This window comes from Callospermophilus lateralis, chromosome 16 (assembly GCF_048772815.1).
Source record: "Callospermophilus lateralis isolate mCalLat2 chromosome 16, mCalLat2.hap1, whole genome shotgun sequence".
NCBI lineage: Eukaryota > Metazoa > Chordata > Mammalia > Rodentia > Sciuridae > Callospermophilus > Callospermophilus lateralis.
In genome coordinates this window covers 90,654,082-90,667,559 of record NC_135320.1, presented here as the reverse complement: position 1 = coordinate 90,667,559, position 13,478 = coordinate 90,654,082, and the positions used below count along the sequence as shown (strand labels likewise).

The 13,478-nt window shown below is 57.0% G+C and overlaps 1 protein-coding gene across 4 annotated transcripts; it reads left to right on the top strand.

Annotated features, from left to right (window-relative positions):
* On the top strand, positions 1–9,761 carry LOC143382219 (lymphocyte antigen 6H). 4 transcript variants are annotated; one of them, XM_076836220.2, is made up of 8 exons: positions 1–1,818; positions 2,311–2,645; positions 3,449–3,544; positions 4,036–4,172; positions 5,397–5,492; positions 6,507–6,622; positions 7,251–7,322; positions 7,594–7,818. In XM_076836220.2, exons 5-8 carry the CDS (start codon positions 5,397–5,399, stop codon positions 7,715–7,717), a joined length of 408 nt encoding a protein of 135 aa, XP_076692335.2. In that variant the 5' UTR covers positions 1–1,818; positions 2,311–2,645; positions 3,449–3,544; positions 4,036–4,172; the 3' UTR covers positions 7,718–7,818. The 4 variants fall into 4 exon arrangements, with proteins under 4 accessions (XP_076692335.2, XP_076692336.2, XP_076692337.2 ...); XM_076836221.2 differs by lacking the exon at positions 4,036–4,172; XM_076836222.2 differs by lacking the exons at positions 1–1,818; positions 2,311–2,645; positions 3,449–3,544 and adding an exon at positions 3,603–3,776.
* Positions 9,762–13,478: the final 3,717 nt, after the last annotated feature.

Below are 13,478 nucleotides of genomic sequence, written 5' to 3'. Positions count from 1 at the left end.
AGAGGGGTGGGTGTGAGGAGGGGGTTCCTGGAAGCGGAAGGACGTTGGGGCTGTAGTGCAGGCCCCAGGCCTGGCCCAGGGACCTGGAGGGGTGGCTTGGCAGGAATGATGGAAGCTGAGGGGGAAGAGGCCCCTCGGGTGAGCCCTGCTGGTACACCATCAGCCTATGTGGGGACAGAGAGCACCCAGACTCGGCTGCCGGGACCCGGGAGCACCAGCCAGGTGTCGTGCGCTGCGGCATTCATAGCAGTCTGCAGAGCTTGGGCCTCCCGGGCAGTGCTCTACCCCGGCAGGAGGAGCGAGTCCTCTGCTGCTCAGGCAGGGACCCCACTGCCAGCCCCTCATGGGACCCCTTCTGTGGCTCCTTGCCCTCCCTCCTCAGGCAGGGGGATCTACCCGTTCTTTGTGCCGGAAATGCTACATCTTGGCCTCCAGTGCAGGCTTTTGGAGTTCTGGGTGCTCCCAGGCCCTCTGGCTGGACGCCTCCCAGGCCTCCCAGACTCCCAGGTGCTGCCCAAGCCTCCAGCCTCGGGTGGGAGGGCCTGCCCCACCCCCTGCACACAGGCCCGTCTGTGCCCCAGCAGGCCCGGGCAGGTGTCCTGAACAGAGACTTACCGTTCCAAGCTGGTGCCCTGCCTGAGCCACTGTTGCCCCACTGGTTCCCTGTCCTGTCGGAGGTGCCCTGGATGCAGACACCTGTAAGTCCCGACGCTCGGGGTTCTGAACAGTCACTGCCTTCCTCTGGCACGGCAGGGCCAGGTCACAGAAACTTGGGCGTTACCCCAGCTCGGATAACACAGTGTGGCTCCAGGAGTAGATGTCACCTGCTGGGTTGAGTCCACTCACCTGTTCCTTTGTAGTCCTACCCCTTTGCCCTTTGGGGGATAGAACAGTCCATGGAACAGCCTCCCCCAATAACACCCGGGTTCGAGGAGCACGCTCTCTTGCCTGCCTCGCCTCGTGTGGGAGCTGGGTTGGAGGAGCCGTCACGGAACCAGAGGAAAAGGTACTTCTCTGTCTCTGTGTGTTTACTTGGTGCAGCCCAGTTCACCTGGAGTGACCCTGACTGGGTTAGTCACGTGTCACGACAAATGGAGGCCTGAACTGGGACTCCAGGGTGAATTTTAGAAATTGAGTGGGTTTGGAATGTCTCTCCAGAAGTTAAGCCTGTTTAGGATTGCAGAGGACTGTGGGCTGAATTGTAGAAAGTAAGGGAATTAGACAGAAGTATAATCTGTGACGTGAGACTCATAATATCTGGGAAATTTTCATCTTTAGAAAGATAAAAATTTTAATTTTGCAATTCTAGAGATCATAAATTAATGTAAAGAATTATTAAGGTGATTAATGGGATACATTGATGTGTCTGGTCCTCTTCCATGGGAAAAGCGTGGGACTGGGAAGTCTTTGGACTTCCCAGAAGATTCTTTCTGAGTTTTTGTAAATTTTTATATTTTGAAATATTAGGTAAAGATTTTTGGGGATTTATACACTAGGAATCAATGTTAGGAGAGTGAGAGGAAAAAGGAAAAATCTTTCATGGAGAGACTTGATATGGGGGATTCTCTACATCTAGGGAGGCAAATTTTGTTTTTCTACTGTTTCTTAAAGGCGTCTGCATCCAGGGCAGCTCCCGACACTGTCCTCTTCTAGAATCTTCCGGCCCACTCTGCACCTAGCAGCAGTCAGAGGGGCTCGTGGATCTGGGGCGCCAGCTGTGTGCTTCCCGCTTCCGCAAACCTCTCCACTGCCCTCGCTGGGCTCTGCCCATGCCAACTGTGCCCTGGCGGTGGGAGGCCACCAGAATGGTCTTCACTGGTGAGTGCCACTCCCCTGGGTCAGGTTCTCCAGAGAGATGGACCCAGCGGCTGCGCTAATGTGTGGACATGTGCTCTGAGGAGCCGGTGCTCACGGTGACAGCGGCTGGCAAACCTAGAGCCTGCGGGGCCAGCTGCAGGCGGGAGACCAGGGAGGCCCACGAGCACTTGTGTCCAGAAGCTGCCCCCTGGCAGGATTCCCTCCTGCTCAGGGGTCCCCAGGCTACTCTTGGGTTCTCCTCAGGCCTTCGACTGATTGGGTGAAGCCCACCCACACCGTGGAGGACAAGAGGCACCAATTTAAATGCTAATCTCATCCAAACACACCCTCCCAGAAAAGTCCAGAATAATGTCTGATTGACTTATTACCTCAGCACCATGGCTCAGCCAAGTGGTCACAAAAAATTAGCAGCACGCTCCTCAACAGGCATCTTTTACTTGCCCTGGCGTTGTGGGGTCTGATGATTGCCTGCGTTCCCACCTCGCTCCACAGTCTCCCCTGCTCACGTGTGAGGGCATCCCGGCCTTCCTTGACTCCTGGACACGTGCGGTCTCTGCACACCTAGCCTGCGCACCTGCCACAGCCGCGAGTGGCTCCCTTCCCTGAGTGCTGCTGCAGGCTGCTCTGGAAGCCTCACGGCACCTAAAGGACCGAAAGCTCGCGGCTCCGACCAACACCTCCTGCGCTCACAGCCTCTCGTCTGCGGCGTCCACCCGTCCTGCAGGCTGCTGCGGTCCAGGGCTCCGCGCAGCAGATGTCCTTGTTGCCGCGGACGTTGCAGTCTGGATTTCCTGGGTCACTGCCCTTCCTTCCGATGTTCTACACCTGTACGGTTTGCCGCTGGACGTCCGGGGCCCAGGCAGGGAAGGCCTGGACCTTCTGAGGGTGCTCAGAGATGGGGCTCTGGGGGGGTGACGGGATAGTGAGGCTCAGGCTCACAGCAGGTGGATGTTGGGAGGTGGTGGGCACTGGAGGAGGTGGCCCTGCTTGAAGGAGGGTCCCTGGGGGTGTGCCCTGGGGCCTGTATCCCCCGCCCCTCCCTCTCGGCTTCCTGGCCACCCTGAGCTGACCACACCCTGCTGCCTTGACGCTCTGCCTCCCCTCAGCACCAAAGCCCTGGGGTCACTGGCCATGGACTGAAACCCAATACCCTTTCCAGCTCCAGGCTGTTTTCCTCAGGTCCCAACAGAGAGCCAGCCACACACCTTCTCCATGGTCACAGCCCCCTCCCAGCCCACCTTCGGAAGCTCAGGAAGGGATTTTTAGTGGAAAACTTCTCAATATCTCTAGGTTTTATTTGTCTAAAAACTGTATTTATCTAAACTTTAAAACAATGTTTGAATTGTGGGCTGAGGTGTAGTTCAGTGGCTGAGTGCTTGCCTCGCATGCTCAACGTCCTGGGTTCAACCCCCCGCACGGATAAAAACAAGTTTTCATTAACAATTAAGCCAAGCTGATTCACAATCACCTCACACGCTGGTGTGTGTGTGTTGTGAACATTTAAAACCTGCTCTCTCAGTAACTTTGAACCATGTTATATTAACTACAGTTGCCAATCTGTGCAATAGTTCTCAGGGGCTCATTCTTCCTGTCTCATGAACACTGTGCCCCTCACTGATCAACACCCCAGCTCCCAGGAATCAGGAGTCCACTCCGCTTCTGAGCTCAGTGTTTCCAGACCCTCGGATGCGGCTCGGCTCGTTTCACCTGGCTCCCTGTCCTCCAGGTGCGTCCATATTGTCACAAAGAACAGGATTTCCTTCCTTCCTTTTTTTTTTTTTTTTGTACTGGGGACTGAACTCAGGGGCACTCCATCACTGAGCCACATCCCCAGCCCTATTTTGTATTTTATTTAGAGACAGGGTCTCACTGAGTTGTTTTAGCACCTCGCCATTACTGGGACTGGCTTTGAACTCGCCATCCTCCTGCCTCCGCCTCCCCAGCGGCTGGGATTACAGGTGTGCACCATGCGCCTGTCAGTTTTCTTCCTTTTTAAAGGAAGTTCTGAAATATTCATGGTGTGTGTGTTCCACGTTTTCTTCATCCACCCATTCACTGGTGGATGCCTGGGCTGATCTGGGAACAGTGCTGTGGTGACTGGGGAGTGCGGAGCCAGGCTGTCTCTGCCACCTGCTGCCTGCCTTTCCTTTGGGTGTACGCTCCACAGGGGGGCGGCTGCACAGCACAGCACAGCACAGCACAGCGGCTCTTCTTTAGGTCTCTGCAGGGGCCTGCATGCTGTTTTCTACCCAGCTGTGCTAGCGGACATTCCTAACAACCACACGGAGGCGCCCTTCCTCCACACTGGCCAGGCCTGTGGTCCTCTGGGCTTTCAGCAATCACCATCCTGACAGGTGTGTGTGTGTGTGTGTGTGTGTGAGAGAGAGAGAGAGAGAGAGAGAGAGAGACATATCATGGTTTCATTTTACCTGATGGTTAGTGACACTGAGGATTTCCCCCTGCCCAACCCTATGGACCATTTGTATGTCTTCTTTTGATCTATTTTGATCTACTCAGAGCCATGGCTCAATTTTAAATTAGGCTATTTGTTTTCTTGCTATTGAGTTGTTTTCTAAACTTCAATTACCTGAAAATGTTATTTTGCACTCATTTTTGGAAAAGCTGTCCAATTCTTAGTTGGCAGTTATCCTCTGAGCACTTACTTTAAAGACACCATTTAAAAAAAAAAAATTTAGTTGTAGTTGACACAATGCCCTTATTTTACTTATTTACGTACATGTGGTGCTGAGGATCGGAGCCAGGGCCTCACCCGTGCTCAGCCGTCTACCGCTGAGCCCCAGCCCCCGCCCTAAGGACACTGTTTCATTCTCTCCTGGTTTTCATTGTTGCCCTTGAAATTCTGCTGTCTCCTTGGGACTTGTTTTCCTTGGGGGACGGTCCCAAGGTTCCCTTTGGCCTGCAGTTTCACTCTTTTGTACCTGGGGTAAACTTTCTTTTTATTGTTCTAGTTAGTATACCGTATGTTCCCTGTGGAATCCTGCCTTTCACCAGTTCTGAATTTTTTTTAATAAGTGTTACCCACACAGCTCTTTCCTTGGGGCTTCAGCTGGGTTTCTCTTGGCTCTCTGCATGCTATCTTTTATGTTTCTTTTACGCTTTTAACTTTGCCTCATTCCTTGTGCCACATTCTTGATAATTTCTTTAAATTTATCTTCCAGGTCACAAATTTCCCTTTCAACTGTGTCTAATTGACTGCCTAACCCATCTACAGGCTTCTTTTCTAAAACAACAGCTGTACTGAGATACAATTCACATCTATTTTTAGAATATCTTCATCACTCCAAAAATCGAGATTTTTTTATCATTTTCATTTATTAGCAATGTTAACGAGCAGCCCCTCTCCCTCCTCCCTCCCTCCCCCAGTACCAGGCTCCACTAATCTATTTTCTGCTTCTGTTGGATTCTCCAATTCTGGAGATTTCATATAAATGTAAAGATATAATATATAGTGGGGTGTGTGTGAGAGACACATACACTGGCTTCTTTCATTTAGTGTGATTCTTTCAATGTTTCTCTGACTTTTCCATCTCATTTCTAAAGATTTTATCTTTTCCCAGATGGACATTGGTCAGCATGACAGTGCCTTGTTCCATTCTTTAATATATCTTAAGAATGCTGAGAAGATTGACTCTATCTTTCGTACTTCCAGTGTAGTGAGTATTTGGGGATTTGAACCTATGCCACCTTGTTTCTGTTGAGTGTTACTTTGTTTTCTTTGGATGCCAGCTGATTTTATTATTCTGAGTTCATGGTTGGTCAGGTGAGGCTGTGAACCAGTCCCTACACTGGAGGTGGCTTACCTGCAGAGATGTCACACTTTTATTTTTGGCTGCTGCTGTGGGCTACTCTGTGCCCTTGGCGGCTCAGCTTTCTATGGAGTCTCAGGCCCAGCCCCCTTCCTACCCCACTGCCCATACACTTTGGGGGTTTGCTGCAAATGCTCCCTCAAATCTGCAACCGTGTGGGTATGCTTGGCTATAGCTTCCTACAGATGGAGCTGCATCTCTGAGCTGAAAAGAGGTACTTTGCCCACCTTATGTGGGTACTAGAGAATGAACCCCGGAGAGCAGCCCTTGATGACTCCTTGGATTGCTTAAAAAATACTGCAGCTCCTCACCTGTGGGGCAAGAGCACTCAGGTTCCTTTGATGACATTTTTTCAGTACTTCTCCCTGTGACAAGGCTCCAGGCCCCACTCTGGTAGTCTGCTCAGAACCACACCTTTACTGGCCTCCCTCCCTGCCCTGGACCACTGAATGCTAATCTCTACCCCAGTTACGCTCCCTGCACCTCCAAATACAGCTTGCCCTGGAATCCTTGCCCCAGATTCTGTCTCTGCAGAATCCACACCAGGACCCAGGATCTCTGTCATGTGCAGGTCTGAATTCTGCCCAGGGCCCCTGTGGCCTCCAGGTCTGCCTCCTCTCCGCAGGCAGGCTCTGGGGCTCCTATTTACTCATTTATTGAATTTCCTCTTACTTTCTTGAGAGCTCTGTAATATTTTCAAAAGTGCTGTGCTTGAGCTGTGACCTAGTTCTTGCTGTCTGCACCTTCTAAATCCTGATGTCCAGGTGTCAGTTCAAGATCACATCCTTGGAGAAGCTCTCTCCCACCCAAATGCAAATCCCGATCCTCTTAAACTCTTGTCCATCTCTTCTTTGCCTACAGTTCTCCCAAGCTACACAGAGGAGGAGCACTGAGATGTTTAGCTGCTGCAGCCCGATATTGCCTGTGTCACCTGGTCAACTGTGTGACCCTGAGCTGGGAGCTCAACCTCTGTGCAGGTATGATGGAAACGGTTGACAACCCTGCAGAGTAGGGTCGTTGTCCATCGTACTGAATAGCATACACCAAGTTTCTAGGCTAGGAGGAACACATAGTATGTGCTCAATAAACATTGACTCAGCTGGTCACATCTTACAAAGATATAGTACTAGTGACAACCATTTGTCTAGGGTAAGACTCGGGAGGACAAAAGCCTACCTCTATCTTCTCACCGTCTCCAGCGCCAACGCAAGCGCTAGAACAGTGGCACTTTTTCTAGCCAAAAGAATGAAAGCAGGTCTAGAAGGACCGACGGTGGCTTCTGGCTTACCCAGTGCGGGGCTGAGACCGATTCCAGGCACAAGGGAAAGCCGGTCCAAACCCGCGCTGCCTCGCCAGGATTCTAGCCTTCCGGGTGTGGGTGTGGTTGGTGACAGCAGTCCCTGGGGTTGGTCTGGGGCTGAGGGTGGGGGTCTTCTCGAGGCCCCGAGGAGAACTGCCTGGAGCAATAGGAAACGAGGACTGGGTTCGGAGGGAGGGGCCCCACGCTGGGAGGCTGAGCCGGCGGTGGGTGACGGGACCTGCACGGAGCACCGCGGCTTTACCTCCCTCCCTCTGCGTCTTTGTGCGCTTCTCTTCCTTTCGCAGTCGACGTTCTTCCGAGAATTTCCAAGGGGATCTCAGCCAAGCGGAGGGGGAAGGGATCCTGCCCACGCCTGGGTAGGGGGAGGTGGGGGCGGGGGTGGGGGGAGGTGGGGGAGGTGCACCGGGCCGCGGTGGTGGGCGCGGGAACCCGAGAGGGCGCGCGCGGCCCGGGCCAGCGACCTGCCGCGGGGCCGCGAGCCCCAGGCGCCCCCCGCCCGCGCGTCTCCCCGCCGCCCCCGCCCCCCGCGCGGCCCCCGCCCCGGCTCCGCCCCGCCCCTCGCGCGGGGTCCGCGTCTGCGGCTGCGTTCCCCGAAAGACGAGGCTGCGCCCGGGTTCCGGTCCGCAGGGAGACCGAAGGGCACCACTCCCCGCGCCGCGCACGCCGCCCGAGCCCGGAGTGCGGACACCCCAGGGATGTGAGTGCGCCCCCCGACCCCGAGGCCCGCGCTCGACGCCCTGATCCGCGGTGAGCGCCAAGGCGCGCGCGCGGGAGCCGGGGGAGGGGACCAGGCGCGGGGTTCCCGGCCCCCCAGCCCAGGGGTAGGGGTGGGGACAAGGCGCGCACCCCTCCCCTGTCGGCAGGTACGGTCCGCTCCCACCTCCTCTTGTGGTTCCTGACCCGACGCACTGACAGCTCCCCAGGGAGGAGAGACGCCCCCCTCCCCCGTACCCGCTGCAGGTGCCGGGCCCGGGGTGGGTGCAGCTTGGGTGGTCACCTCGCTGGAGAGGGTAGACCTTTTCTCCCTGGCGGGGAAGCGGTGATGGTGGACGCGCTGGGGGATGGGTGGGGGTGGGGCTCGGCGCGCTGCTGGCCGACCCCCAGCTTTGGATTTCTGGGAGGAGGACTCATCCCGAGGCCAGAAAAGGGGAGGGTCCCTGCGCCTCAGCCAAGGGCTGGGTCTCCTGACCGAGGCTTCTCCCCGCAAGGCCTGCGCCCCAGAGGACCCCCACCCGAAGCCCCCGCGCCTCCCCGAGGCCCGCCCGGAGCATGCTGCCCGCAGCCATGAAGAGCCTGGGCCTGGCGCTGCTGGCCTTGCTGCTGTGTCCCGCGCCGGGTGAGCTGGGGTCCGTGGGGCAGGGGCAGGTCACCGGAATATCCGAATCCTCCAAGGGTTCGGGTTCTCACCACGCCCCTTCCCAGCCCCTGCGACCCCGCCGGCCCTTGCCGCTTGGCAGTAGCCACGCGGGTCTCTCCCAGCCCCCGACGGCGCCAGACACCTTTCCTCCCGACTGCTGGTCCTGCGTGGGTACTCCTTGCTGCCCAGTTGTCCGAGTTCTCACACTTCTTCTCTTCCCAGAGCCCCACCAGGCTACCCACCAAGTCCTCTTTGGGCCTTAATAGCTTGGGACCCACCCAGCTCTGGGGGTGTCTGTGAGGCGGGGTGGGAGTGTGCAGGACACGGGGTGTGGCTTGCTCATTCCTGTCCAGTGGGAGCTGGAGCCACCTCTGTGGGCGTGGTTCTGCCAGGAGGGCAGGTGGGGATGGAGGGGACACAGGACCTGGCTGGTCAGGCTCCAGTTCCTCTGGTCATCTTGAGCCCTATGCTCTGCCCAGCTCATGGCCTGTGGTGCCAGGACTGCACCCTGACCACCAACTCCAGCCATTGCACCCCGAAGCAGTGCCAGCCATCGGATACTGTGTGTGCAAGTGTCCGGATCACCGACCCCAGCAGCAGTAAGTTGGGATCAGGGTGGGGGTGAGGTTGTTGAAGGCCAGACTTTGGGCAGAGGTCAGAGGTGTGGTTCTCTGAGCCACCCTGGGCTGGGATGAGTATGGGTTTTCGGGTAGGATGCTGCCCAGCTTTTCCCTCCCTGGCTCCTTAGGACCCCTTTCTCTGTAGATCCCAGCTTCGGTGGGTTGAAGGCCTCAGCTCTGTGGCCCTGGCCCCAAACTGACCTGGAGGGTCTTGGGGACAAAGCAGAGGGTCCAGGTGGAGCTCCAGTCCCAGTCCCTTGTCTCCCCAGGCAGGAAGGATCACTCCGTGAACAAGATGTGTGCGTCCTCCTGTGACTTCGTCAAGCGGCACTTTTTCTCAGACTATCTGATGGGGTTCATTAACTCTGGGATCTTGAGAGTCGACGTGGAGTGCTGTGGGAAGGACTTGTGCAACCAGGCAGCCGCTGGGGGGTGCAGCCCCTGGGCCCTGGCTGGGGGGCTCCTGCTCAGCCTGGGGCCTGCCCTCCTCTGGGCTGGGCCCTGAGGTCCCTCCTTCCCGCAGGGTTCTGAGCTTGTTCCCCTGAGTCTGGCTGGCACTGCCTCACCCCAGGCTGGTCTGACCCAGGCAGGGACGCCACTGGCCAGTGTTGTGGTCTGTGGCTCTCACCTTCCCTGTGTGAGACCTCCTGCCTTTTCACCAGCTCTGTGTCCCAGGCAGCTGGATTTCTCCAGGACACCTGGTGTCTGGGCAGGAGGCTGGGGACTGGGGGTGAGGGCAGGAGCTGGGACCCCAAGGTCCCCTAGGGGAAGTGAGGCCAAGCCAGGCACAGCCCAGAAGCCTGGCCTGAAGGGCATCGTCTACAGAGAAATAAAGTCACTTCTGAGTCCTGAGGCTCGGGTCTGAGCCTGGGTGTGATGGGCGGGCAGGTCCTGGCGGAGAACATGGAGGGGCTAAGATAGCAGTCAGGTGGGGGCATCTGTCACCTGTGGTGTCACCACAGGGATCAGGGTGGTGGGTGGGTGTACTGGGCTGCCTGAAGCTGCCCAGAGTGGGGGCTACTTGGGCCTAGTGAGGACTGGGAGCAGTGGGCGTGGGGGGCTGAGGGTCAGGATGAACAGGATCACAGGGTGGGCCAAAGGTGGGGTGTGGGAACCTTGGTGCACCCTCAGACACCACGGAGTACACAATTGCACCTCAGCACACACACACACAGCAGCGTGTGCACACATGGCCAGCGTGCACAGATGTTCCCCCACACCAAGCCCAGACAACACACCCTGGATCCTCGACTGTGCTCACACCCCGCTCAGCCACAGGTGTCTGCTGGTATAGGCACCAAGACATCCCCACAGCACCAGTTCAACCTGGTATGTCCCAGTGCACACTCATGTGAGTGTGCCTGGGTTCACACCCACCCTTGAGTGCTGTGTTCTGTGTGCATGTGGACACTCATCACCTCTTGCTCCCAGCCACTCTTTTGGGGTCCCTGGATGATGAGGCTCTGGGAAGGCTGAGAGCCCCTGGGGCTGCTGCAGGCCACGTGAGCCCTTGCTGGGTATCTGCAGCTCACCCTACCCTCAGTCGGGATTGGGCATGGGTGGAGTCCTGTGGCCAGGGCATGAGGATGCTATACCTCCTGTGGACTGGCACCTGTGCCAAGGGACAGGGAGACCCATCCAGGTAAATCAAGGTGCCCTCCTAGGTCTTCGAGGCCAGCTGGGGGTCTCAGATCTCATCCATGACTCCAGTCCAGCCCAGCCTCCTGTCCCCTTGAGCCCCTCTCGTGGCCCAGGCTTACAGCATGTTGCTTCTCTTCTCAGGAGGCCGCCAGCTGTGGGGATGTGCTCTGAGCCCATTTTCACACAAGTCTTTGGACTTTGGCTAGTGCTCCCTTGTGCCACCTATAATTGACCTGGACTTCCTGCTATACTGGGTCCTGGGTTCCTCAGAGACAGAAGGGGTTCTTGTGGGATCTGGCCTCAGCTTTGCTCCCAGAGGCCCTGCAGGAGTGTCGGAGGCGATCAAGGTGTGGGGTGGGGCCTCCAGTCCCTGCTGGACAGTGACGCTGGCTCCGGGCCGTGGCACAGCCTAGGGACTTGCCCCTAGAGAGCCGTCACCCCTTTCCGTTTGAATCCTGCTCTGTTGCCCTGTTTTGGACCCCTGCTGCCCCCATCCTTCAGTAGAATGTGTGGCCCCCTCAGGTGCCTGGTGTTTTGTGGGTGCTGGGGACCCAGCTGGTGCAGGGGGAGGATGTGCAGAGAATCTCTGGAACCCAGGGGCAAGATTCTGCAGCCGGGGAGCCCTGGAGCAGGGTGGTGGCAGCTCCTGGGGAAGCCTGGAGCTGGGCGGTGGAGGCCACTGGCTGTGAGGATGTGCTCTGAGCCCGCGTCCACACGAGTCTTGGTGTGCTGGATTTATTGTTTGAGAGAAGCATCTAAAAACAAAAGGGAGTGAAATTCTCCCAACTCTTTGAAGATGTGAAATTAGAAGGGAGCCTCCGATTCCCACCTGAGGGGCTCCCGAAAGAAGGGCAGCAAGCTGAGGGGACCCCACAGGGGATGCCAAGTGGCCCATCTCCCTAAGCTGGCGTGCTCCCTGGAGTTTAAGCTGGTCCTGCCAACAGACTCCGCTGCCTGAGGAGCCTCCGTCCTCGGGCCAGCGCTGGCCCACCGGGGCCCTGGGTGCTCTGTCCCCAGCAGGTCCAGCGGCCTCTTTCCAGGTCAGTGCCTCTAGATCGACCTTTTGTTTCCGACCTCTGCTGAGCTCCCTGGGACGGCGTGGCTGCTGCGCTTACTGAACCTCCCTTACTGCTGGGCCTGGGGGTTTGTTTTCAGCTTGTCGTCAGCAACTGTGAGGGGACCACCTGTGTCCTCACAGCTCTGTGGGCCAAGGGACACATCTGCAGGATTGATTCCCAGAAGTGGAAAGCTGAGCCAGAGAGGAAATCGTGCTGGGAGGTAGGTGCTCCAGCGAGGCCAAGTTGGTTGAATTCCTCACACCTTCTGTGGCCAGGGCTAGCCACCTTCGGCCATTCTGCCCTTCAGTGGACAACAAGAAGCTCACTGTGATCCACGTAGAGGGTTGTGGGTGCAGCCGAAGGACTCCATGCTGGTTAGCCACTGTGATTCCCCCATGCAGTCTGTCCCACCCTTGCCCGTTCCACTCTGGCCTTTGCTCTTGTGTATCAGGGACTCAGGTGTCCCCAGGTTGTGTGGTGCATGACCCTTGGTGCATTGCTGTGTCCGCCACCTGAATGTCCGTTGTGCTCGGAGGTCGTGCACAGTGGTCATTGTCCTCTGTGTTCAGGCTGCGCGTCTCAGGACCTCTTCCACCCTCCTGCACAGTCTCTGGACGCTCCAGAAGGTTTGCAGACCTGGTTGCTGCATTCAGACGTCCAATTCATGGCAGAAGGGCGGATATTCTCTCAAGTGGCCCCTTTTTCTCAGCGCCATTTATTAAATAATTCACCTTTCCAAGATGACTTAAAACGTCAGCTTTATAATGATGCATCCTACCTCAGGGTGCCTCTGGCCCGTCACCCATGGGGACCCCATGTCATGCTGTGCTTTTCCGGCTGTAGCAGCGTTCATAGCCTCTCAGCTCCTGCTCAGGCCGGTGCCCTTCCGCCCACTCCTCCCGCCTTATTCTGGAGGTGACTCAGGCCAGGCCTGGAGCACCCATCTGATGGGCTGGACCTGGGGTTGGCGCCCTCCCTGGGCGCCTTCCTGCTCCCTCCCCGCAGCGCCTGCACAGCCTCCCTCTGCTGCTCCGCTCCCCTTCCCTGGGGCTTGGCGCCTTCTTGATACATTGTTGCTGGTGACTTGTAGCTTTCCCTGGTTTTATAAATGGGATTTCCTCCTTTCCTTCTCCTTTAACTGGTTGTTTTTGGGGTAGGAAGCTGGTGTTTTGACTCTCTTGGGGACATCTGTCCCTAAGCGTCCCACCTCACTCAAACAGGGGGATGAGGGGCTGCTTGTCTAGGGAGCAGGTGGCAGGGCAGCAACTTGGTCTCTGGTCTTCGTCTTCCAGAATCCCAAATCCACCTTACCCTGGCTTTTCTGAGGAACACGGAGATCACTCACAGACATCTCAAAATAGGGCCTGGGTGCAGGGGGACTTCCCTCAACCCAGGAGGAGGCACCCTGAGCAGGTGGGGAGAGGAGAGATGAGGCTGATGGGCCCAGAGGTGCCCAGCTTCCTGGGAAGTGCTCCTGGGGGTGGAGGCCTGGGGAGTGACAGAGTGGAGGGCACAGGTGGCATCCAATACCATAAGTAGTAGCTTGGCCAGTAACAAGGGGCAGCAAGGCCACACAAACTAGGGTGGAGGTCATTTTGGCGGCAGCCTGTGTGGGTGGGTGGTCAGCACCATGGTGTGAGTAGACAGCTTTGTCCCTGCTCCCTCGTCCCCAGTTTTGGATGCCGCCCTGGGGAGAAGATGTGGAGTGTGCTCCGTCCACTGAGATGGGTTCCTGCCCAGAGAAAGGTGGGTCTGGAAATAAAATGGCAGGGAACATCACCATGTGTTCCTTTTCTGGCCGCATGGTGGACTCTGTGCACTGTCCTCTCTGGTGTC

Coding starts and splice junctions, on each gene's coding strand:
- LOC143382219 (XM_076836223.2), top strand. CDS start 8,236: ATGCTGCCCGCAGCCATGAAGAGCCTGGGCCTGGCGCTGCTGGCCTTG. Junction 8,303..8,802: donor GCTGCTGTGTCCCGCGCCGG/GTGAGCTGGGGT, acceptor TGCTCTGCCCAG/CTCATGGCCTGTGGTGCCAG. Junction 8,923..9,212: donor GATCACCGACCCCAGCAGCA/GTAAGTTGGGAT, acceptor TTGTCTCCCCAG/GCAGGAAGGATCACTCCGTG.